The sequence below is a fragment of the Carcharhinus amblyrhynchos genome, chromosome 15, assembly GCF_965287045.1.
Source record: "Carcharhinus amblyrhynchos chromosome 15, sCarAmb.v2.hapA, whole genome shotgun sequence".
NCBI classification, from domain to species: Eukaryota; Metazoa; Chordata; class Chondrichthyes; order Carcharhiniformes; family Carcharhinidae; genus Carcharhinus; species Carcharhinus amblyrhynchos.
Genome location: NC_137338.1, coordinates 16280661 through 16304027, shown reverse-complemented (window position 1 = coordinate 16304027; position 23367 = coordinate 16280661). Strand labels below are relative to the sequence as shown.

Sequence of the window (23367 nt, the reverse complement as noted above, 5' to 3'; positions counted from 1 at the left end):
CCCCCTTCCCGGGCTACAGGAAACTCATACCAGGTGTCTCATCACATGCAGGTCTATTCTATTTTCTAAACTGCATGTGATGTCAGTATCTGAGCTGATAGCTCCCCGTGAGAACCTGAATTATGGTGTTTCTTTGTAGTCACTGAAAGAAGTCTCACAACATCAGGCTAAAGCCTAGCAGGTTTATTTGGCAGCACAAGCTTTGGGAGCACTGCCCTTTCATCAGATTACTACCTTCCTGTTGTTCCTCTACTGAATAACCAGATTTCACATCTTGAGCATCTGAAAAGAGAAAGGTACGAGGATAATGTTGTGGTTTGGGGATGGTTTGGCAAGTGTTACATCTAGCCTCAAAAATGACCATCACAATAATGGCCAGTACAAAGAACAAAGAACAACCCAGCACGGGAAACAGGCCCTTCGGCCCAATGAGCCCACGCCGCCACAACACCCTACATCTATTCTACCCTCCGTGTCTACGAATGGAACCCCTAACTTAGCCAGATTCAGGGGAGAATAGTGTCAATTTGGTAAACCAATCAGCCTAAGAGCACATCTTTGGGGTGTGGGAGGAAACCGGAGCGCCCGGAGGAAACCCACACAACCACAGGGAGAATGCACAAACTCCCACAGACACAGGCTCAAATCCATGTATCTGCACAGCCAGCAGTGCTAGTCACCGAGCTGTTGCGGCGCCTGTCTACCGGTCCAGGATCAAGCACACACACCGACACGAAGTACTAGGCCACTCCCGGAACCTCCAAGAGCAGCCCACACACGACCCACCATGTGTATGTCCCTTGTTTGACAACGAGGTGGACCAACACCTGCGGAATAAAAAGACAAAAACGTTAACTTACAAGTCTGCATTTCCAGTGTCTCCCGAGGTTCTGACCTTATTTAATAGCCCCTACTATAACCCTCCATCCTCGTTTCACTCGTGTCTGTCTAACTGAACCTTAAACGAGTCCAACATTCCTGCCTCCACCACCCCACTCGGTAGCGCGTTCCATACCCCCACAACTCTCTGCGTAAAGAACCTTCCTCTCACATCCAAATTATACCTCTCCCCCCTCACCCTTAAATCATGACCTCTCGTATTTGTACCCAGTCTAGGGAGCAGTCTCTCACTATTGACTCTATCTATTCCCTTCAGTATCTTATATACCTCTATCATGTCCCCCCTCAATCTCCGTCTTTCCAAGGAGAAAAGTCCCAGTTTCTCCAACCTTTCCTCATAACCCAGCTCCTCCATGCCAGGCAACATCCTGGTAAACCTCCTCTGAACCCTCTCCAGAGACTCCACGTCCTTCCGGTAGTAAGGTGACCAGAACTGGACGCAGTACTCCAAATGCGGTCTAACCAACGTTCTATACAACTGAAGCATTAGATGGCAGCTTTTATACTCTATACCCCTTCCTATAAAGGCTAACATTCCATAAGCCTTCCTAACAACCTTCTCCACTTGTGTCGCAACCTTCATGGATTTGTGAACCTGCACTCCCAGGTCCCTCTGTATTTCTATACTCCTAATCGGTCTACCTTTTATCACATAGCTCCTCTCTGCATTATTCCTTCCAAAATGCATCACCTTGCATTTGTCAGGATTAAATTCCATCTGCCACCTATCTGCCCAATGCACCAACCTATCTATATCCTGTTGTATCACCTGACATTCCACTTCAGTACCCACCAACCCTGCCATCTTGGTGTCATCTGCAAACTTGCTGATCACACCACCTACGCTCTCTTCCAAGTCATTTATGTATACTACAAAGAGGAGAGGTCCCAGTACTGAGCCCTGCAGCACGCCACTGGTCACTGGCCTCCAGCCCGAAAAGGTCCCCTCAACAACTACCCTCTGTCTCCTATTGCCCAGCCAGTTCTCAATCCACCTAGCTACCTGACCTCGTATCCCATGCGCCTTAACCTTTTCTACCAGCCTACCATGAGGGACTTTGTCAAATACTGAAATCCATATAGATGACATCAACGGCTCTCCCATTGTCAACCGTTTTTGTCACCTCCTCAAAGAATTCCACCAGATTCGTAAGGCACGACCTCCCTCTAACAAAGCCATGTTGCGTATCCCTAATCAGATCGCAACGCTCCAAATGCTCATACATCCTACCCCTAAGTATTTTTTCCATTAATTTCCCTACCACTGACGTACAAAGAACAACACACAGCACGGGAAACAGGCCCTTCGGCCCAACGAGCCCGCGCCGCCGTCCCACTGTCTCAGTGACCTATTCATGATTTTAGTCTACGCCTAATGTGCGAGGATCAGGGAGGTCCAATTTAGGGACAATTTGTTACCCAATCAATCAGCCTAAAAGCACATCTTTGGGGATGTGGGAGGAAACCGGAGCACCCGGAGGAAACCCACGCAACCACGGGGAGAACGTGCAAACTCCCACAGACACAGGCCCAAATCCATGTGTCCGCACAGTAACAGAGATAGTCTCTGAGCTGTCATGTTGCCCTCGAGATGGTCCAGTTTAAGCACACTAACGACATGAAGCAATAGGCAACTCCCGAAGCAACGTCCAAGAGCAGCCCACTACAACCTGCCGCATGCATGCCCCTTGCTGGACTTAAATGCCTGTGGAGACAAAAAAATTCATTATTAAACAGGCAAAGACTGTAACATCCCTGAGGCAAAACGTATTCCCAAGCCTACAATGTTTAGTAAGGCCTACTATATCCCCCTATATGTAGCCCGCTCATGTGGCTGTCTAAGTGACTCTTAAACAACCCTAGCGTGCCTGCTTCCACCACCTTACTCGGTAGTGCATTCCACACCCCCACTACCCTTTGCGTGAAAAACTGCCCTCTAATATTTGTCTTATACCTAGCCCCCCTCACCCTAAGCCCGTGACCCCTCGTTCTATCCATTTCTAATAGCGGAAAAAGCTTACCACCATTTACTCTATCTATCCCCTTCATAATCTTATAAACCTCTATTAGATCCCCCCTCAGCCAACGTCTCTCAAGGGAAAACAGCCCAAGTTCATTCAATCTTTCCTCGTAAGACAGCCCTTCCATACCAGGCAGCATCCTGGTAAATCTCCTCTGCACTCTCTCCAGGATCTCTACATCCTTCCGGTAGTACGGCGACCAGAACTGGACGCAGTACTCCAAGTGAGGCCTAACCAACGTTCTATACAACTGCAACATCAGACTCCCACTCTTATATTCTATACCTCTTCCTATGAAGGCTAACATACCATACGCTTTCCTCATCACATTCTGCACCTGCACCGACACCTTCAGGGACTTGTGCACTTGCACCCCCAAATCTCTCTGCGTATCTATACTCCGGATAGTTCTACCTTTTATCGTATAACTCCCCTCCACATTATTCCGGCCAAAGTGCATCACCTCGCATTTCTCCGGATTAAATTCCATTTGCCATCTATCTGCCCAATCTACCAGCCTGTCTATGTCCTGTTGCATTGCCAGGCACTGCTCCTCAGTACCCGCCAATTCAACCATCTTAGTGTCATCAGCAAATTTGCTGATCAAACTCACCAGCCTATAATTTCCAGGGTTATCCCTACTACCTTTTTTAAACAGCGGTACCACATTTGCTACCCTCCAGTCTTCTGGGACCTCACCTGTGTCCAAAGAAGAGACAAAGATTTGCGCCAGAGGCCCAGCAATTTCATCTTTCACCTCCCTAAGCAGCCTGGGATAAATACCATCAGGTCCCGGAGCTTTATCCGTCCTTACGCTACCTAAAAGCCCTAGCACTTCCTCCCTCATAATAGATATTTCCTGCAACTGATCCTCAGCTCCCTCCAAGAGACCGCACGATTCCGAACCCCTCTCCTTCGTGAATACTGACGCAAAGTATTCATTCAGGAGCTCCCCCATTCCCTCCGACTCAATACATAACTCCCCACTTTTGTCCCTAAGAGGACCAATTTTCCCTCTAACTACTCTCTTGCTCCTAATATAGGAATAAAATGCCTTTGGATTTTCCTTAATCCTACCAGCCAAAGCCATTTCATGCCCTCTCTTCGCCCTTCTAATTCCCCTTTTTAGCTCCCTCCTACTCTCTCTATATTTCTCCAGCGCACTCTCCGTACCCAGTTGTTTTGACCTAACATACTCCTCCCTCTTCTTCCTGACCAAGTCTTCAATACCCCCTGTAATCCACAGCTCTCTAATCCTACCTTTCCCATCCTTCCGCTTAACCGGAACACACCTCCCCTGCAACCATTTCATTTTGCCCTTAAAAGCCTCCCACTTGCCAACCGTGGACTTGCCAGCTAACAGTCCCTCCCAATCAGTGTCCTGCAGCTCCCTCCTAATCCTGCTATAGCTCGCCTTTCCCCAGTTCAGCACACTCCCGTTCGGCCGGCACTCATCCCTTTCCATTTTTATCCTAAAGTAGACGGACTTGTGGTCACTGTTAGCCACATGTTCGCCTACCTCTACCTCAACCACCTGCCCTGGCTCTTACCCAACACTAAATCCAGTATAGCCCCTCCCCTAGTCGGGCTAGTTACATATTGCTCCAGAGACCCTTCCAAAACACATTTCACAAACTCCTCTCCCTCCGTACCCCCAACTCTAGGCCCCCTCCAATTCACTCCAGGAAGATTAAAGTCACCCACTACAACCACCCTATTCTTCCCCCACCTATCCAAAATGCCCCTGCAAATGCCTTCCTCCACTGACCTCGGGCTGTTGGGTGGCCTATAGTATACCCCTAGCAACGTAATCTCTCCCTTTTTATTTCTCAACTCCACCCCCAGTGACTCAATCCCTATCTCTTCCATAGTGTCCTCCCTCTGCACTACTGTGATGTTCTCCTTTACTAACAGTGCCACCCCTCCACCTCTCTTCAACCCTCCTCTGTCACACCTAAAACACTTGTACCCAGGAACATTCAGCTGCCAGTCCTGCCCTTCCCGTAACCACGTCTCCGTTACAGCCACCACATCTAACTTCCTCACAAACATTAAGGCCCTAAGCTCATCCGTTTTCCCTGTCACACTCCTAGCATTGAAACAGACACAGTTCAACCCACGAGTGTCCCTTGGAACCTCCTTCTCCCTGATAATTTTCCTTTCACCCGACTCTCTCCCAGCCACATCCCCACCACCCCCCCCATTAGTTTAAACCATTCCTAAACACCCCAGCTAACCTCTCCGCTAAGACACTAGTTCCCCTCCCATTCAAATTCTCCCCACCCCTCCTGTACAGTTGCCCTTCTCTCCTAAACACCTCCCAGTGATCCACAAAAGTAAAGCCCTCTACCCTACACCAATCCCTCAACCATGCATTCAGCTGCATGATCTCGTCATTCTTTGCCCTGCTGGTACTGGGCAGCAACCCAGAGAGTGCCACCCTGGAGGTCTTGCTCTTTAGTTTGGACCCCAACTCCCTAAATTGCCTACGGACCTCTACCCTACTCCTCCTTCCTATGTCCCCCCTTCCCTACGTGTACTATGACCTCTGCCTGGGTCCCCTCCCCTTTCAAAATTCCCTCCACCCTTTCTGTTACATCCTTTACCCCTGCTCCAGGGAAGCAGACCACCATCCTGGAGTCACGCCTCTGTCCACAGAACCTCCTATCAATACCTCGGACCCTCCCATCCCCTACCACTATCACCTTGCCAGCCCCCTTCTGTCCCTCTAAGTCAGTCTCCCCCTCCTGCCTATCTTTCTGTGCCCCTGTCGATGAACCTTGGGGGGCCTCTGGGGAGGCTGGGGGACCCTGACTACTCTTCTTCTTCCTCTTTCTCCTCCTAACAGTCGTCCACCCTTCCTGCTCTTCAGCCCTTGGGACCTCTTCCTGCTCGTGGTTCCTAGCCATTAACTCCTCGTTTTCCCTGACTAGAAACGCATCTTCCAGACACCCCTCGAGTTGCCTGACCCGGGCCCTCAAGCGCTGCAGCTCTAAACATTTAGTACAGATGTGGACCTTGGGGACACGTGACGCCACCAAGAACTCCCACATGTGGCACCTGACACAGCTTATATTCCTCCCTATAGTCCCTGCCATGTCCCAACCTCCTGTAAGCGCCAAAAGGTAGAAATGTGCAACGCCCCTTCTCTAAGCCTACACTCGCCTAAGCCCAGCGAGCCAAAGCCCTTCTCACTCACTCCGCTGCCCGCTCCCGATGCTGCCTGCTGTATGCTGCTACCCCTTTTTTATACCCCCCGTTCCCCCTTACCGACAATCCCCTCGCCTAACTTCTGGTACGGAAGTAAACTACACTCTAACAAACCCCGAGAACCGGAAGTACAGGAAAAAAGTGGTTTTCAATTTAAATCAAGCACTCACCACAGCCACAGCCACCAGGTTCAATGGTCCGGAGAACAATGAGGTGGATCCCCGGGTGAGTATCCGATTTATACCCCCCCGCTTCCCCTTACCGACTATCCCCTCGCCTAACTTCTGGTACGGAAGTAAACTACTCTCTGATAAACCCCAAGAACCGGAAGTACAGAAAAAAAGTGGTTTTCAATTTAAGTCAAGCACTCACCACAGCCACAGCCACCAGGTTCAATGGTCCGGAGAACAATGAGGTGGATCCCCGGGTGAGTATCCGATTTATACCCCCCCGCTTCCCCTTACCAACTATCCCCTCGCCTAACTTCCGGTACGGAAGTAAACTACTCTCTGACAAACCCCGAGAACCGGAAGTACAGAAAAAAAGCGGTTTTCAATTTAAATCAGGCACTCGCCACAGCCACCAGGTTCAGTGCTCCGGAGAACTTCCTTCTCCATGGAATTCAGAAAATGCAGGAATACCTGTCTATCTGGGGTAGCACGATAGCACAGTGGTTAGCTGCTGTTTCACAGTACCGGGGACCCAGGTTCGATTCCCGGCTTGGGTGACTGTCTGCATGGAGTTTGCACATTTTCACCATGTCTGCGTGGGTTTCCTCCAGGTGCTCCAATTTCCTCCCACAGTTTGAAAGATGTGCTGGTTAGGTTGACCTGAACAGGCATCAGACTGTGGTGACTAGGGGAATTTCACAGTAACTTCATTGCATTGTTAATGTAAGCCTTACTTGTGATTAATAAATTAAGTTTAACTGGGGCAGCACAGTGGTCAGCACTGCTGCCTCACGGTGCTAGGGACCCAGGTTCAATTCCAGCCCTAGGTCACTGTCTGTGTGGAGTTTGCACATTCTGCCTGTGTCTGCATGGGTTTCCTCCCACAATCCAAAGATGTGCAGGTTAGGTTGATTGGTCATGCTAAATTGTCCTTAGTGTCAGGGGGATTAGCAGAGTAAATTCATGGGGTTACAGAGATAGGGGCTTGTTGTCAGTGCAGTCTTGATGGGCTGAATGACTTCCTTCTGCATTGTGAGCATTCTATGAAGTCAGACTGACCTCCTGCAATGACTGCCAGCTCTTGCTCCAATCACAATATACCTCCCCTTTAAAAGATGCAGCTGGCTTTAGCTGATGCTAACCACTCAAAATATTGGCCCCCTGCTTAGGCACCCAGCCAGATAGAACAATTATTGCTGGCTGGATGTTGAAATGATTTAAAAGAGGCAGAATGAAGTTGGCATGCTGCCTACATTGCAGTCAATGGGCATGAATGAATCACGCAGTGCAGTCTGTGTGGCTGTTTCCATGGGCTATTGAATTTAGCCTCAATCTTTTCTAAAATGTAATTGAGGATTGCTGCCGAAACACTGTTTATGCTTGATAAGGGAAACAATCATCAAAATATATGACCCCCTTAAATCAGACCTTCAAACTTCTTTCCATTAATTGTGAGTTGTTGTAGGGGCTACCACAATTTTTAAATTCTTTGTTACAGGAGGGCACCAATGCAGAAAGCAGACAACACCTTGTTTGCTGGGAATAGTACTTTTATTCATTTCCTCATGGGATGAAGGTTGATCATATTGCACTTTTGCCATCTTATTTTTTTTTCCTAAACCACAGAATATTATTGGTGACTCAAATGGGACGGCATAGGGTTCAAATCCTGATTCCACAGACGTAATGGCCATTAATGTGCAGCTGGTCTGTGACCATGGGCACAAAATTATACATATAAATCGATTTTAGTGTGGGACTTGTCACGACTCCTTGTTTAACAACAAGCCATGGTGCCCCCAGTATTAGAAAGAGCAAAGGATAGTTTGCACCCATCACACAGGAAGGCTGAGCATTGTGCACACATCTATCAGTATTCTGGTCAAGCTGATCATTCACATTTTCAAATGAAGGGTCAGATGGTTTAAGCAGATGGAGAGGGCTGTTACCACAAAGATTATTGTAGTCTGACTATTGTGCAACCTCACCATAAAGGGCAGGAACTGAAACTGTACAAGGATAATATCCACATTGAATTTTAGAATGATACAGCATTAAGAGGCCATTTGTCTTATCATACAATCATAGAATCCTACAACACAGAAGGAGGCCATATGGCCCATCTAGTCTGCACCAACTCTCCAATAGGGCATCTTACCCAGGCCCTATTCCCATAACTCCACATATTTACCTTGCTAATCCCTCTAACCTACACATCTTAGGACATTAAAGGGCAATCCACCTGGCCTGCATAGCTTTGTACTGCGGGAGGAAGCTGGAGCACTCAGAGGAAACCCATGCAGACGCAGGGAGAATGTGTAAGCTCCACAAAGCCAGTCACCAAAGGCAGGAATTGTGTGACAGCAGTGCTAATCACTGTGCCACCAAAGCTATTGACCAGTGCACTGCCAAGATTGCAACATCTCTTGAAACTGAATCATGATTGTGGCTGAATGTGTAGAATCCCGACTGTGCAGAAAGAGGCCATTCAGTCCAACAAGTCTGCACCCACCCTCTGAAAGAGCACTTGACCTAGTCTCACTCCCCACATATCCCCATAACCCTGTGCACTGATCATGCCAATCCAACCAACCTGCACATCTTTGGACTATGGGAGGAAAATGGAGCACCCAGAGGAAACCCACACAGACATGGGGAGAACATGCAAAGTCTACACAGACAGTCACACAAGGCTAGAATCAAACCCAGGTCCCTAGCGCTGTGAGGCTAACTATTGTGCCACTGTGTGCCTCGCATTGTCTGTTTGTAAGAAACTTCCAATTAGTTCCACGCCAGTGCCTTGTCACACAGCCCTGAAAATTATTCTCTTTCAGTATTTATCTAATTGCTTTCAGGTAGTTCATTCCAAAGCATAACAATTCACTGATTTTCATCTCACCTTTGATTCTTCTTTCCAATTAACTTACTGAGGGAGATGATATCAATAATGCTGATGTCGCTGGATTAGTGATCCCAAGGCCCTGGCTAATGTCTGGGGACAGGGGTTCAAATCACACAGTAGCGGCTGATGGAACTTAAATTCATTAATAAGTCTGGAATATAAAGCTACTTGGTAATGACATAGTAAACACATCTGCCCTCTTCACCTGGTCTAGCATAAATGTGCTTCCAAACTACAGAAATGTGGTTGATTCTTAACTGGAAGCCACTCAGTTCAAGGGAAGATAGGGTTGGGCAACAAATGCTGATTTTGCCAGTGATGTCCTCATTCTGTGAACAGATAGAGAAAATAAGTCCTCTGGTTACTGATTCTTCGGTAATTTTTCCTTTGTGTTATTTCCTTTTATATATAATTTTGAATACCTTTATTAAACTGCTTAATTATATGATGGAATGCCCTTCAATTACCTGGATGAATGCAACACCAAAACACAAGAAGCTTGACACATTCCAGGTCAAACCAGCTCACTTTGTCACCCCATCTGCATCTTAATCATTCAATCTTACCATCACCCGCACAGTGACAGACATCATAGAGTCCCTACAGGACAGGAGGAGGCCATTTGGCCCTTCAAGCCTGCACCAACAACAATTCCACCCAGGCACTATCCCCACGTATTTAACCCCCTGGCATTAAGGATTAACTTAGCACAGCCAATCACCCTAACTTGCACATCGTTGGAGTGTAGGAGGAGACTTGAGTACCCAAAGGAAACCCATGCAAACACAGGGAGAGAGTGCAAACTCCAAGCTGGCAGTCACCTGTGGCTAGAATTGAACCCGAATCCCTGGCACTGTGAGGCAGTAGCACTGTGCCACCATGCCACCCAACAGTATATACCATCTACAAAACAGAGGGTGGCAACTTGCCAAGTTTCCTTTGCAACTTCCAAACCCATGATCGCTACCATTTAGAACAAGAACAACAAACACATGGAACATCATCCTCACCTGTAAAATCCTAGCAGGTCACACATCACCTTGAGTTGGAACTATTTTGATACTCCTTAAGTGAGTCAAAATCCTGGAACTCCCTTCCAAACGGCATTGTGTGTGTACCCACACCAAATGGACTGCAATGGTTCAAGAAAGCAGCTCACAACCACTTTCTCAAGGCCAAACAGGGATGGGCATTAAATGCTTGTCTTGTTAGTTATGCCCACATCCCATGAACAAACATAAACAATAGTCTACCCTAAAGTTTCTCTGGCCTAAGGAGAACAACTACAGCTTCTCCATGCAACTGAAGTCCTGCATCCATCTTTGACTTTATTTAATTTCCTGTGCACTCTCTCTAACACATTGACATTCTTTCCAAAGTGTGATACCCAGAATTGGATACAGTGCTCCAGCTGAGGCCTAACCCTGTGATTTAGAAAAGGTTTAACACAGCTTCCTTGTTCTTGTACTCAATGCCTCTATTAATAAAGCCAAAGATCCCAAATTCTTTTGCAACAATCTTCTCAATTTGCCCTGCCAACTTTAAAGATCTGTGTACATATACCCTGAAGTATGTGTTCTTGTGCCAGCTTTAAACTGAATCATTTTGTTTATATTTCCCTTCCTCTTTTTTCCCACTAAAGTGGATCGGTTCACTTTTCTGATAAACTGCACTGCAATAGATTTGTCCATTTCGTTTTCTGAAATCTGTTATTATCTTTCTCGCAGTTTTCTACATTTCCAGTTTTATATCATCTCCAATTCTTTGAAATTATGCCCCATGCAGATTATTTATATGTGTGTATATATATCAAAAGAGCAGTGGTCCGAACATCTGTTCCTGAGGGATGGCATTGTATACTTGAGTCTGAAAAACAGATTTCACCATTGCTCTCAGCTTTCAGTCACCTTATCCAATATCATATCCAGACTGCCACTGCTCTGTTAACCCCACGGGCTTTAATTTTACTAATGAGCATATTTAGTGATATTTTATCAATGACACACCCTTCACCAACCCTCTGATACTTCATCAAATAACTCAATCAATTCGCAATTTAAAAAAAAGTCTTTTTACTTAATGGGGAGATTCTAAAGGCTCTAATTAAATATACTCTCACTTAACTGCCTGTTCCAATTATGGCCTGTCAATACATACCCTATAAAGTGGGCTTCCCTATCAATGCACTGATACAAATCTGTTCCTCTGCTGCAACTCACAGGGCATCTTTGAAGTAAAATATTTTATTTTTTCCCAATACCAAAACACGTGTGCTTTACTCCAGTTGTGCATTGAGAAAGTGTCATTTAGTACCCAAATTTATGACATCTCAGTGATTTGCCAGTGTAAAGTGGAAATGTGATGGCTGTCAGTGCATGCTTTGTCAGATGGAGGTGGAAGAATGCTTTCTCTTGTAGGATTTTTAGATGATTCCACAATTACTAGTGCAGCTGCCCCATTTTATCTTAGATTGACTGCCTCGACCCATGTGGTACGTGGCACAATGTCATTGCAATGGAATCACTCTTATCGTTTCACCATCCAGGCCAGCACCTTCTTATTACAGATGGACACTCCATCAGCATGTATCGTGGATTGTGTGCAGAAAAAAGGTTGTTAGACGACAACACTGCCATATGGTTCCACTGGAGAAACATTTCCATACCTATGGAGAGTAAACCGTTTCCTCCTCCTCTGGCCTTCAATAGGGCACTTTATAAGGCCCTATTGTCTCCTTTGTTGAACTTGTAGCTTATTTACCCCTTATTCAGAATCTGCAATGGTTTACCATATGAGGTAACACCACAGGAGATGGCAATTTGAATGCTGATTCTTTTCTTGAGCAATGCAGAATAAATCCTCATAGAATCATAGAAACCCTAAAGTGCAGAAAGAGGCTATTTGTCCCATCGAGTCTGCACCAACCACAATCCCACCCAGGCCCCACCCCCATATCCTTACATATTTATTCGCTAATCCCTTTAACCTATGCATCTCAGGACACTAGGGGGCAATTTTAGCATGGCCAATCAACACATCTTTGGACTGTGGGGGGAAACTGGAGCAAACCCATGCAGACATGAGGAGAATGTGCAAACTCCATACAGACAGTGACCCAAGCCAGGAATCGAACCCAGGTCCCTGGAACTGTGAAGCAGCAGTGCTAACCACTGTGTTACTGTGCTGCCCTCGTGTTCTGCAATTCCTGTAAGTATATACTGTACATGTTCTTCCACTTCAAGTATTTCCCTGATTATCCCTTAGAAGATACGATGGTCCCAGTACAATTACCCTCGCTGCAAAGAATTCTCCACTCAGTCCACATCCTCAGCAACCATTTCAAATCTTTATCACTTGACTTCCCAATTTGAAGAAATAATCAAAATTCCTCATTTTAAAAACTCATTCCATTTTCTCTTTTTTTCCCCTTTTGTGGAAATGACGTTAATATTTCAAGTCTCTCCTCATTACTGAGATTTCCTAATCCTGGTATTTTAAGTGTTCTTTACAGTTTTAGCATCTTTTGAGAAATGAGAGCGACCAAATTACAGATGTCATTAAGTTCTATTTTCCACAGCGGACCATTCCACCTTCCTGAAGTCTTCAGATGTGCTCCTATCTATCTAGCTTCCTATGTTCGACTCTCAAATAAATGAGATTCCATATTTATCAGGTTTCCAAATAGTCTTTTTTTTGGCTCCCATTTATTTATCGTCATCTTAAAAGGTTTTTCTTAGTGACAAGTAAGGCTTACATTAATACTGGAATGAAGTTACTGTGAAAATCCCATAGTCTTCTCATTCTGGCGCCTGTTTGGGTACACTGAGGGAGAATTTAGCATGGCCAATACACCTAACCAGTACCTCTTCCGAATTGTGGGAGGAAACAGGAGCACCCGGAGGAAACCTACACAGACATGACGAAAACGTGCAGACACCGCACAGAAGCCGAGAATTCAACCCGGGTCCCTGGCGCTGTGAGGCAGCAGTGCTAACCACTGTGCCACCGTACTGCCCATTGCCTTTTCTGGTGTTTTTAACTCTACCTCAGTGTATTTTTCTCTTGATACATCCTTGTGTGGCTCAGTATCATACTTCGTTATATAATGCTCCTGTGAAGCATACTTGGACATTTCGTTATGTTAAAGGCATTATGGTTGTATTTTATTTAGTTTACCTAAAGTTTCTAGCTTCTAGTTATTGTTGCATTCTCAAACCTAGACTGCTCACATCCCTTTTTTAACTTCTACTTTATTACCCTCTGACGGGCACTCGTTCTGTTTCAGATCTATTGAAGGTCTTCTCTATGGGATAGACTTCATTTGTTCCAGAACACACACACAAGAATGTGAGCCCTTTCCCTCTGTACCAGCCCTGGCACTTCTTAATCATCCTAAACAGTTTAAGTATCCATTCATGATCACTAATATGCAAATGTAAGGAATACCAATGTCAATATTGTACATAGTCATCTCTCAGGTTGAAGCATTAATGTAAAAGTTTGCCCACCTATACTGTAGATTTTAAACAGGTACTGTTACCATCCTCTATCGGAATTGCTGTCTTCAGGTTGAAGGTAGAGTTTGTTGATCAGTGAGGTCACCCATCTTTAATAAGAGGCTATCACTCAATCTCTAAATACGTGACATGAACGGGGTGAGTCTCTTACAGAAGCATTATTTCTGCTTTGCATTGCTTTTCTTTTGCTTACTTGATTAACATCAATGACATTTTATAGTATATTTGATGAGGAATCATCATTTTGCATTTGGGCAAACTGCAGCATACCTTCTCCACGCAGGGATCCAGAAATGGGGCGGATGCCCGAGTTCTGTATTCCTGTACACTTTGGATTTGTTTCTGCAGCCACTTTCCTTGTCGTGTTCACACATGCACCTTCATGGTTGTTATTTCTCAGTATCATGGCTGTTATATTTTTACTTCCTATCTTCATGTCTATCTCTTGGAGACTTCTGTGCCCATGAACAATTCTTAGTCATAGAGGTTTACAGCATGGAAACAGGTCCTTCGGCCCAACTTGTCCATGCCACCCTTTTTTAAAAAAAAACTGCAAGCTAATCCCAATTGCCCGCATATCCCTCTATACCCATCTTACCCACGTAACTGTCTTTATAAAAGACAAAATAGTACCTGCCTCCACTAATACTCTTAGCTGAAATACTCCTGTCCTACGTTCCTTCCCTTCTCTTATGCTAAATTCTGCAAGGCAAGGTTGTGATTCAGACTGGAGGACTACAACATCAATTCCAATTTGTGTCAAAAGATTCAAGACGCTGCATTGCCTACAGCATTTGTTTTTCTCCATGAAATTACAACATATGCATGTTTGCAAGCATGCATGAATACAGTGAGTGGTCCATTATCAATCAGAGCTGAAGGCAATAGACTTATACAGCATGACAAAGGAAACAAATACTATTCTGGAAGGGAAAAAACTTTATTGTAAAGTTAATTGTTACTAAAAAGTACTAATCAATACAACTGTTTATAGATGAGATTTAAACTGATCTTTCTTCCAGTCTTAGCAAATAGACTCCTGCTTCCAGGCAACGTTAAGTGACAATGTTATAGATATGCAAATTTCAACATGTGACTTCATGAAGAATCCATTAATTTCAATATCTACAATAATTCAGAGCTTTTGCAAGTAAATTCTTACTGGTGAAGGCAATTTGTGTGTGAAGGCCACTGCGTTTCATGTTAAATTCCTCCAGTAGTGTTTTACATAAATAAACCATCCAGCAGTGTCAAACTCTTACACATCTTTGCTGTGGCTAATATGCCACAGGGAACATTAGTAGGTTTCCTATTTCTTTAAGGATGAAACCATGGAAAGGATGCATGTGATAATCCACAAAAAAAAACTGTTTTGTTCAACTTTGTGAAATTCTTTTCACCAATCATGCACAGTAAGAAAAAAAAACATTTTCTTTACAGGTCTAAATATCTAGCTTTATGGTAGTGAAGTATCTCAATAAATTTAAGATTAAATAAGTTCTCACAGTTAAGACAACATATTTTATAATGTAGAACATGTTTAGCAAAAATGTTTGAATTTATGCACATACATACTTGTAGATAACATCAGAACAAAATTTTGCACACAAAATAAGTGTATTTTTAAACTCTACACAATTTAAGGAATGTCAATTTTAGGTACATGCTGTCCAGGAAGACTAATGCAGAAGCAAAATATCACTGTGAATCACTTTTTTTTAAGAAACCATTTAGATTTCCTCTTAGATAAGCTGCGTGGTTAGTGCAGTCGCCTCACTGAACAAATTTGCTTTGTTACACTGAAGTGTGACTATTAGCACATTTACTCTTGTTATTGCACTACAGTGCAATGTATTTTTCTAACTGTATTGTTAGTTACAAGGCCTTGGATGAAGTAATGTTCGTGGATTGTTAATTACATCATGCGAGTTACTGAATGACAGCTACCAAATGCTTTGTGCATACAGACTACATCAACTATCTGGAGTGGTTTGTGTTCAAAATTCAGTTTGCACAAAATGAAATTAAATATGTAAATAAGAAACTTTTTCTTATTTATACCAACATGCAATTACAATGCACGTTTTAAGGCGAATGACATATAATTAAGTTTGCATATTTACATACTTGGGGATACACACAGGTTAACAATTTGGAATGTTAGTATATTATTTTGAAAGTCAGAGGCTGCATATAAAGCAAACAGAAACTATAGTTTGACAATCTCCATGTAAATTTAGGACTAGGTTTTCTGGTTCCACCCTCCACAGGGATTGTAGTGGACGGGACAGAAATTTCATTGGACCATTTAAAGGTCTGTTGAGCTTGGGTGGAAATTTCTGGCCTTGGGGTGAGCGCGGCCTTAGAATCTGGCCTATAAGTGAGCAACAAATCAATTGGCAAAGGTGAAAGGAAGCAGATGCCACTGGTCTACAACAAACCTATACAAGGAAAACACCAATCACAGAATTCATATTTGGTAGCAAAATACAATTATCAGTATGGACAATTAAGCTCTGATTTCAACACATTTCATCAGCTCCATATGGAATACTAAATAAATCTATATTGTTATCTTTTAAATACAAGATCGACTGCAACCAATATGGTGGGTAGTATATTATGTCTCATCAGAATTCAAGACCATGTATAACACATTAATTATACAGCAAAAACATATGACTGTGGCAGGTAGTGAGCACCTGGCCAGATCAGTCAGGGTGGCTGACAGACACAAAACTCTTTTCCCTTTCCTTGGTAACTTGCTTCTTCCCAAAGTCGTCAAACTATCCAAGAGTGTTAAACTGAAGCCCTTCCAAATCTTTACATTACATTCTACTTTAAAGGGGTTGCAATACTGACAAGACTGCTTTATAAAGATTCACATTTAATTCAAAATACCCAATTATATGTCTATAGAATCTATAGAACCCCTACAGTGCCATTTGGCCCATCAATTCTGTACCGACCCTTCAAAAAAAGCACCAACTAGACCCAATCTATCACCATAATCCCACACATTTTTAATGACTAATCCACTTAACCTACACATCTTTGGACACTAAGGGGCAATTTAGTATGGTCAATGCACCTAACCTCCACATCTTTGAACTGTGGGAGGAAGCTGGGGCACCCGGAGGAAACCCGTGCAGAAGCAGGGAGATTGAACAGTTAGGCCTACACTCTCTGGAATTTAGAAGAATTAGGAGAGATGAAATTAAAGGTATAAAAGATGAGAAAAAGGTACGGGTAAAGATGACGTGGACCAGATGCTTCCTCTTGTGGGGCATTCTAGGATGAGGGTCGTGGTCTTAGGATGTGGTAGCAAATTTAAAACAGTTGAGAAACTGCTTCTCCCAAAGGATTATGAAGCTGTGGAATTCATTACCCCCAAGTGCAGTGGATGCTGGGACAGTAAGTAAATTTGAGAAGTTGATCAGATTTTTAATTGGTAATGGGTTGAAGGGTTATGGGGAGAAGGCAGGAAAATAGGGATGAGAAGCATATCAGCCATGATCGAATGGCAGAATAGACTCGATGGGCTGAATAGCCTAATTCTGCTCCTATATTTTGTGAACTTATGAACATTCAAATTCCACATAGTCACCCAAGGCTAAGGCAGCAGTGCTAACCACTGTGCTATCGTGCCACCCTTATTCTTTGTTCAGACCAAGGAGAACACCACCCTGAGGTTATTTCACAGGCCCTTGCACATATTTCTGACCTTGACCAATGATGCCCTGACAGCAAGCTGCTAAGACTTTTTACCTTATCACATCTAGTCCTGTTTATCCATGACCTATTTTAAACTCTGATATTTTACCAGTCAGATTTGTGTTTTCCAATATGTTCCGGATTTTGCCACAGCGTCACTGATCCCGCATAGACTCAAGATCACTCACCCCAGCTATCGACAGTCAAATGTATTAAATAGGTAGACAACTTTGCCAAGCTTTTTAAAAAAAGTGATTAATCAATACAGTACAGTGCAGAATCCCCAACATTAAGTACATTTCATTTCACTGAAATGTATTTTAAGAATTCTGAACAGCAAAGAACGTGCCACTATGCTTTGCTGTTATGTTAATTACTCTGGCTATAAAAGCCAGTAAAATTCAGATAGGGCAGCACGGTGGCATAGTGGTTAGCACTATGCCTCAAAGCCAGGAACTTGGGTTCAATTCCAACCTCAAGTTACTCCACATGTTTGCATGTTCTCCCCATGTCTGCGTGGGTTTCCTCCGAATTCTCTGATTTCCTCTCACAGTCCAAATATGTGCGGGTTAGATTGAATGGCCATTCTAAATTAATCCTAGTGTCAGGGGGATTAGTAAATACGTGAGGTTATGGAGAAATGGCTTGGGTGAGGTTTTTGTCAGTGCAGACTTGATGGGCTGAATGCCTTTCTGCACTGTAGGGATTCTATGATAGTATGGTTTTACATCAAAGTTTTATATTGAGGTAAAACTGTACCTATAATGCTGTCATTCCCAAACTCCCAAATTTTCTGTGTTGTACTTTATGCTGTTATCCCACTGTGGCAGCATCCTAGCTATGAACTGCCTAATGACAAAAACTAAATAAGCAGAAAAGTTAATTTAACCAATGTGACCTCTCAGTGGGCAGTAGTTTTGGCATAATGGCAGTAATATTTCACACTATAAACTAAGCATGCAGACTATTACTATAAAATATTATTGTCCTCATTCTCCCACTGTAGCCAGTAGTCCAGATAACTGCACTAGTCATTAGCGCGGGGGGGGGGGGGGGGGGGGGGGTCGTCAGAGAAACTTAACGTTTTGAGTAGGCATCTTTCCCCCCTCAAAATCCAGGTGTAGCATTCTAAATATTTATTAGCAATTTGTTTCTGTTTAGCAGCACTGTAAGCCTCTCACACATCTTTGCTGGAGCAAAAACTTCATCACAAAGAGAAATGGCACAAAAGGAAGCATTCCGGCCACAAATCATGGAATCAATCACAAGTTTGCTTTGGCCCACGTGTTAAAAATACATTACAATACATTAGACCCCATGGAGTGTGGCTATGGCAAATACACACACTTAAACTAACTTCAAAAAGAACAGATTTATTCACAATTCACGGCAGCATTCCATATTAAGCTTTTGATACTTTTTCCTCAATTAGCTTTCTAAAGCCCTAACCACGGTCCCTTATTATCACATTCCTCTCCACCCCGCCCCCCCCAAAAGAATCAATTACTCAACGATATTACAAACAAGAACAAAATGAAAAGAAGCTGACATTTCAGACACTCAGCCTGCTCCTCCATTCAGATTATTCAATTAAATATATAGTGATAGTGACTTCACATCAGGATTTCTGGATATCCGAATAAACTACTGATTCAGACTTGTAAATCTTGTTGGAATGTTTTCGTCCAGAATGATCTAGTTGAGCGTAAATTATTGGCCCCTAAAGTTAAAAAAAAGCAAATAATCATTCAGATTTCAATTTTGACACGTTATTCAAAATTTGCAGATGCATGACATTTATTGCATTCAAATCTGAAGGTTAAATTTAACAAGCAAAGTCAACAAAAAAAAAAGTCAGTAAGCTTCTGGAAAATTCCCTTTTTTGCTTTGTAGTGCTGCACTACATTTGGTCAGGCATGGGGTTTCTCACATTCCATACACCAGATATGTATGATGGATCTGCTGTAAGGTAATGTAATCCAAGAAAAGCACCAGGGTTAGGAACTATGGTACATATGCTGTTAATTGACACCTGTGAAAAATACTGCAAAAACCTGTTTGCTGATTATTTTTCAGATTGAACTGAACTTACCCACACCCGAGGTACACGGATAATTTGTTTCAATAAAAAAAAGTTTTACTCTCATGACGTGAACACTTAAGTAGACAACAAAGACAATATTGTTAAACAATGGAGAACGTTTCTCTTTAATTCTTCTAATAGCCACATCATGAAGGTCTAAACAAAATGTATAACTGCATGCATTATTCTTCACAATAATGCTCACTCCCAGACTCAGATCACCACAAATCTTCAAAATCATTCCTTCACATATGGCATTTAATGCATCTTTTCCTTAAAGGTGTGAACAAAAAACTGTTGAGATTGGTTTCATTGTAAGGCAATCTACTGGAACTTAACTAAGGCAATGGAAGTCCTAGCCGTGGACCCATGGTACTTTTGGTTGCTGTATCTATATTGGAGTGTTTTAAAACTATTCAAATCGTTGAGCTGCCAAATTTTAGAATTTTTTTCTTGTCCGTCACATCACAAGCATCCCTTTTCACCTATGGGGCGGGATTTTACAGCCTCGCTTGTCCTGAAACCGTAAAATCCCGCCCAAGGTCAACGGACCTTTCCGTTGTCCGCCCCTTGCCTGTTCCGACTCTCGTGGCAGATGGGGCGATAAAATTCAGTCCATGATTTCTAAAGCCAAAAGAGGATGTCGGTAATTAAGAGAAAAGGTGTAATTAATAAGGAGATGGTTTTGCAGAAATTAATGGGACTGAAAGTTGATAAATCCCTGGGACTCAATATTATGCATCCTGGAGTGTTGAAATAGCTTACTATAGAGATAGTGGATGCATTAGTGATCATTTTCCAAAATTCCGTAGATTCTGAAATGGTTCCTGAAGATTGGAAGGTCGGAAATGTCACCCCAATAGAGAAGAGAGGGGGAGAGAGAAAAACAGGGAACTACAGACCTTACATCAGTGGTTGGGAAACTGCTGGAATGTATTATAAAGGATGTGATAAATAGGCACTTCGATAATCATGATCTGACTGAGCAAAGTCAGCACAGATTTACGTATGACAAACTTGGGAGTCTTTTTTTCAAGACCTTACTGACAAAATTGATAAAAGGAAAGCCGACGGGTATAGTATATTTAGTTTTTCAGAAGGCTTTTGATAAAGTCCCCCCAAAGAAGGTTAGTTAGCAAAATAAAAACATGGGATAGGAGGCAATATACTGTCATGAATTGGAGGAAAACAGTAGGAATAAATAGGTCATTCTCACATTGGCAAGCTGTGAATAGTGGGGTACTGCAGGGATCAGTACTTGGTTCCCAGCTGTTCACAATTTATACCAATGATTTGCATGTGGGGACCAAATGTAATATTTCCAAGTTCGGGGATGATGCAAAGCTACAGGAAAACATATGGCTTTAGGAGGATTTGGGCAGATTTAGTGAGTGGGCAAGAACATGGCAGATGGAATATCATATGGAAAAATGTGTGGTAATCCATTTGGTAGAAGAACAGACATGGAGAGTGTTTTCCAAAATAGCAAGAAATTAGAAATGTACATGTAGAGACCTGGGTGTCCTTTCCACGGACTAGCTTGCAGGTGCAGCAAGCTATTAAAAAGGCTAATATAATAATTGCCTATGTTGCAAGAGAATTTGAGTACAAGAGTAACAAGGTCTTCTTCAATTTTATAGGAGTTTGATTAGACTGCACTGTGGAGTTTTGTGTGCAGTTTTCATCCCTCAAGAGATGTTATTGGCAAACAGATTTAGAAGTGGCAAAAATACAGAGAATAACATAGATATGAATTTTAGATTATGTAGGTCAATGGTCGAGATCTAAGCTTGAGCATAGTACATGGATTGACTTAAGGTCAGTAACCAGTCTGCCAAAGGGCCTCCTAACCTTGTAGGTGGAGTACTGAAGGAAAGAATACAACTGAATATTCTGATTCAGCAATAATTAAAGGCACAGACTAGAAAGAATGTATTCCTACTTCCTTACCCTATATACTTTTTGCATAATTTATACCAAAAGGTGTTCAAGAAAACAATCATTGAACTAGAATTTTCTGTAACTAGCCCTTCCCTATTACCATGCAAGCCCTAATGGAAATGCAAGTTGCTGCACTTGGGAGTGGGAAACAATGTTGTGCCCTCCATAGGGCATCAGAAAACTGTATGAACAGAAGAGCTGAAGAAACAGCAAAAATGCTCAAACCTCAGCAGGTCAGGCTGCAAGGGTGGAAAAGGCAGGAGAGTTTCAGGCGAATGACTTTTTGTCAGTCACTGGCTTTTTGGATAGTTACCACCCTGCATCCTACCTTTGGATCCCCCGGTTGCTTAGAAACATTAAGCAAAATATTGTAGAACAGGAAAAATCTCTCTAATCTAGGGCAAGTAAAAATAAATGGAAAAATACCAACCACATAACAGAACACAAACTATACAGAAGACTATTTGGTTTGCAGATTCGATCACCTTTTGAATTATTTGTCAATTCATTTTTAGATTCTACAGAATGTTTATATTCTTTGTTATACTTGTACAAATATAATGAGGGCAATATGTAGATTGGAAACTTTTAAACAAAGCCAAATAAACTAGCATATATCTAGTTTATGCTGCTTAAGAAACACAAATTAAGGATCTGCAGATAAAATAATCTTTCTACCCAACTGAGTACAAAGAAAGAAAGCATGCATAAATCATACCTGGACTGGGCCAACAGAACTATGATTCATTGAGTCCTCCATATCTGACATTGCTGAGCTCTTCAGAGGTTGTTCAGTTGGCAAGACACTTTCTACAGAGCTGCGATTTTTTTTCAATGCACATTGTAGCAAAAAGCAAGGACCAACATGCAGAAACAAATGTCGGGGGTAGGGAGGAAGTAAATGTAAATGGTATGAGGTTCAAGCTGACGGGCACAAAGACACATGCACAAAATACATGGATGAAAATTAAGCACTGAAACACCTGTGCAGGCCAATTAATGTAACTTTGCACCTCACTTTTAAAAGGTTAAATCAATTGGTCAGTCTTTGCTGATTTTTTTGTGCATGGTGCTTACCGAATGTTGAAGTAGCATGCTAGCCATCTTTGGATAAGTTGTGGTTTAAGAACAGGGTTCCAGTGCTTTGGGTACAAAGGTACGTGCAACACGTTTATACGTACAAATGAACGTGAATGTACAGAAGGTTTGTCTTAATATGGTATCAATTTTTTAACCACAAATAACAATTAACAAAATACATCAATACCTGACACTTTTTGGGAAATAAATCATATACTTTTAACACCACAAAACAGGACAAAATTCCCAAGCAGAAAATTCTTTACGAGGCATGCCATTCAGGGAAAACATTAAGTAAAACAGGGAGAGATCTAACTACTGCTCATCATCACCCATGATTTCTGACTTTCACAAATCGGTAAAGTGACAAGATGAAATTTCCAAAATACAGATTAAACAAAAGCTTAAAAACCTATGCAATAAAAAAAATGGAATCTGGCTTGTCAATGTCAAGTTTAAACCAAAACCTGCAGGGGCCTATCATAAGCTGTCACAGTTTTACTGTATCTGATCTGGGATATATAATGATAGAAATAAATAATTAAAAGGTTAAAGTTATTGGCATCATTCAGCTGGAGTAGAACTCATTCAGACAATATTCCATCACACATCTGACTCGTGGCTTGTAGATGGTGGACAGATTTAGGGCATCTGGAGGGGTGTTACATAGCACAGAATTTCTAGTCTTTGACCTGTTTTTTCTAGCAACAAACTTAATGTGACTGATCCAATTAACTTTCAGGTCAAGAATGATCCCCAGATTTAGCAGTGAAAATGTCCTTGAATGTCAAAGGCAGGCAATTACGTTCTTTCGTTGGAGATGGCCACT

General features: G+C 42.7%; 1 protein-coding gene across 1 annotated transcript in view; it reads right to left on the bottom strand.

Moving 5' to 3' along the window:
- Positions 1 to 18791: 18791 nt before the first annotated feature.
- The window catches only part of LOC145353099 (myelin protein zero-like protein 1), a 40916-nt gene continuing 36340 nt past the window's right edge, over positions 18792 to 23367 (bottom strand). Inside the window, exons 5-6 of the mRNA XM_080203462.1 lie at positions 22177 to 22276; positions 18792 to 19154 (exon numbers count right to left, since the gene is read on the bottom strand). Coding sequence (XP_080059588.1) covers positions 19053 to 19154; positions 22177 to 22276 — 202 coding nt within the window. The 3' untranslated portion in view covers positions 18792 to 19052. The remainder of the gene's footprint in view (positions 19155 to 22176; positions 22277 to 23367) is intronic.